This window comes from Corylus avellana, chromosome 5 (genome assembly GCF_965113065.1).
Source record: "Corylus avellana chromosome 5, dhCorAvel1.hap1.2, whole genome shotgun sequence".
In the NCBI taxonomy this organism is placed as follows: domain Eukaryota; kingdom Viridiplantae; phylum Streptophyta; class Magnoliopsida; order Fagales; family Betulaceae; genus Corylus; species Corylus avellana.
Window position 1 is genome coordinate 18,527,289 of NC_142494.1, and position 1,977 is coordinate 18,529,265.

Below are 1,977 nucleotides of genomic sequence, written 5' to 3' on the forward strand. Positions count from 1 at the left end.
TATTCTTTTTTTCAAAGATTTTTTTTATTCTTTATTGAGAGATAAGAGAATGTTAAAGATTAAAAAATGCTTTGTTTTTGCAAGTAGAGCGCGTTTAGCAGCTTACTAAATGTTTCTCTAAATTGTTGAGCTAGATGCAATTTTTTTGCTCTCATTTTAACGTTCTGGCTAACCGAAAATGTTATTTTAATTTGACTAGGGGAATAAGAATGCATGGCTGCATCCAGCAATAGAACATATATGATTCTAATTGTGATGCAGCGGAAGAACAAAAAGGGTTGTCAGAAGAGAGCAAATGCAGTGTTATCCATCCACATGAAATTTGATCTCCCCAGTACTCTATACAAGAAGGAGGCCATTTGGTGACAATTTCACACAGAATGACAGCCCAGATCCTCGAGTTTCAAGATAGCTATTGGAAAATTGAGAAATGACAGATTTGTTTTTTTATGTTTTTTTTTTTTTAGGAAAAAAAAAAAAAAAAAAAAACCTATCTTTGTACCCCCACAAGCTATATCCATCCAAAAATAGCATTTGACTTTCTTTACGTTTTTTGTTTTTTTGTTTTTTTTTTACTTCCTTGCTTTATTCAATGAATGCAACTCCAAAAGTTTTCAGGCCTAATAAGACCCGCAAATTTATGTGAGATTTCTTTTTTCTATTTTTACATAAAAATCATTGCTATTGCTTCTTGCTCCTAAAATTCCAAAAATGTACGCAGGATTCATATTCGTTGCAAGACATTTAGTTTCTATTAGTTACATACTTTAATATGTTATATTTGTGTTCAAGCCAAATCACTTATTGCTTTTTAATGCCATTAAAAAGAAAAAGAAAGAGTGTGAGAGATTCTGGTCAGCTAAACGAAATTTATAAACTTCATAAACTCGAAATTCTCAAACTATATCGATTTGATGATATACAACAAAGAAGATGACGGAAACATCTCACTTTTTATTTTGTTACAAAGTGACGTACATCCTGAGAAACAAGTAGTGCATGCAATAGCTATAAAAAGAGTAAAACGGAGCCGTTTTCTAGGCGGGGCATTTGAACCCCTCCGGCGGAGTCTTGCCACAGTCAACAAGGAGCTGAAGAGCAATTGGGAGGATGATGTTGATATTCAGAAGCTTAACCTTAATGGTGGTGCAAAGGCAAATGGCGGCGTCCAAGTCCACCAGTCCTTGCAGCACGGGGCAGCACGCGTCCTTCGCGCTGCTGCCAATCCCTACGTGCACAAGGCCACCCAACACGTCCACACACGCACCTAGCTTGAGAGTGTCAATGGAGCACGTGCCTCCTGCCGGTGGAGTTGGTGATGGCACGACAGGCGGTGACTGTGGAGGTCTAGGTGACGGCACGACTGGTGGGTTGGGCACATAAGGTGGTGATGGGTGTACAATGGGAGGTTTCACAATTGGTGGTTTGGGTGGAGAAATATGAGGCGGACGGGGTGGTTTCACAGGAGTGGGTGGCTTAACATGTGGGGGATGGCCACCGTGGGGTGGCAAAGGACGAGAGGGAGGGTGTTTGGGTGGGTATTCTGGAGGAGGGCAGTTGCATGAAGCAAGAGAAGTGATGAGCAAAGTGGCCAAGTTTAGTAGGAATAAGAGATTAGAGAGAGCATGCTTCCCCATCTTTATGTTATTTCACCAAGTATTCAGTGAATGAAGTCTCATATCATGCTTTACCTTTCTTTTATAGACACAACAATCAATTGTTCAGTCCCCTATTGCCTGGATGGGAGTTTTTGTGGGTCCTGCTACTATGTTTTTTATTTTTTATTATTATTGAATTAGTGTCATTTCTCTTTTTACCCATTTATCTTAATATTGCATTGAAAAAAAAAGAAGAAGAAGGTAGTCGTCAAAGAATAGGAGATAGATGTTGGGAATTGGTTTGCAAAAAGGCGAAAAAATATAATTCCCAAGCCAAAAATCGAACTTTATGAAGAACATTGTTATTTAAATAAAATCG

The 1,977-nt window shown here is 38.6% G+C and overlaps 1 protein-coding gene across 1 annotated transcript; it reads right to left on the minus strand.

Moving 5' to 3' along the window:
- Positions 1–860: 860 nt before the first annotated feature.
- Positions 861–1,687, minus strand: LOC132182898 (uncharacterized). The gene has a single exon (XM_059596265.2). It carries the CDS (start codon positions 1,635–1,637, stop codon positions 1,038–1,040), a length of 600 nt encoding a protein of 199 aa, XP_059452248.2. The 5' UTR covers positions 1,638–1,687; the 3' UTR covers positions 861–1,037.
- Positions 1,688–1,977: the final 290 nt, after the last annotated feature.

Excerpts from the sequence above, each read along its gene's own strand:
- LOC132182898 (XM_059596265.2), bottom strand. The coding sequence starts at position 1,637 with ATGGGGAAGCATGCTCTCTCTAATCTCTTATTCCTACTAAACTTGGCC.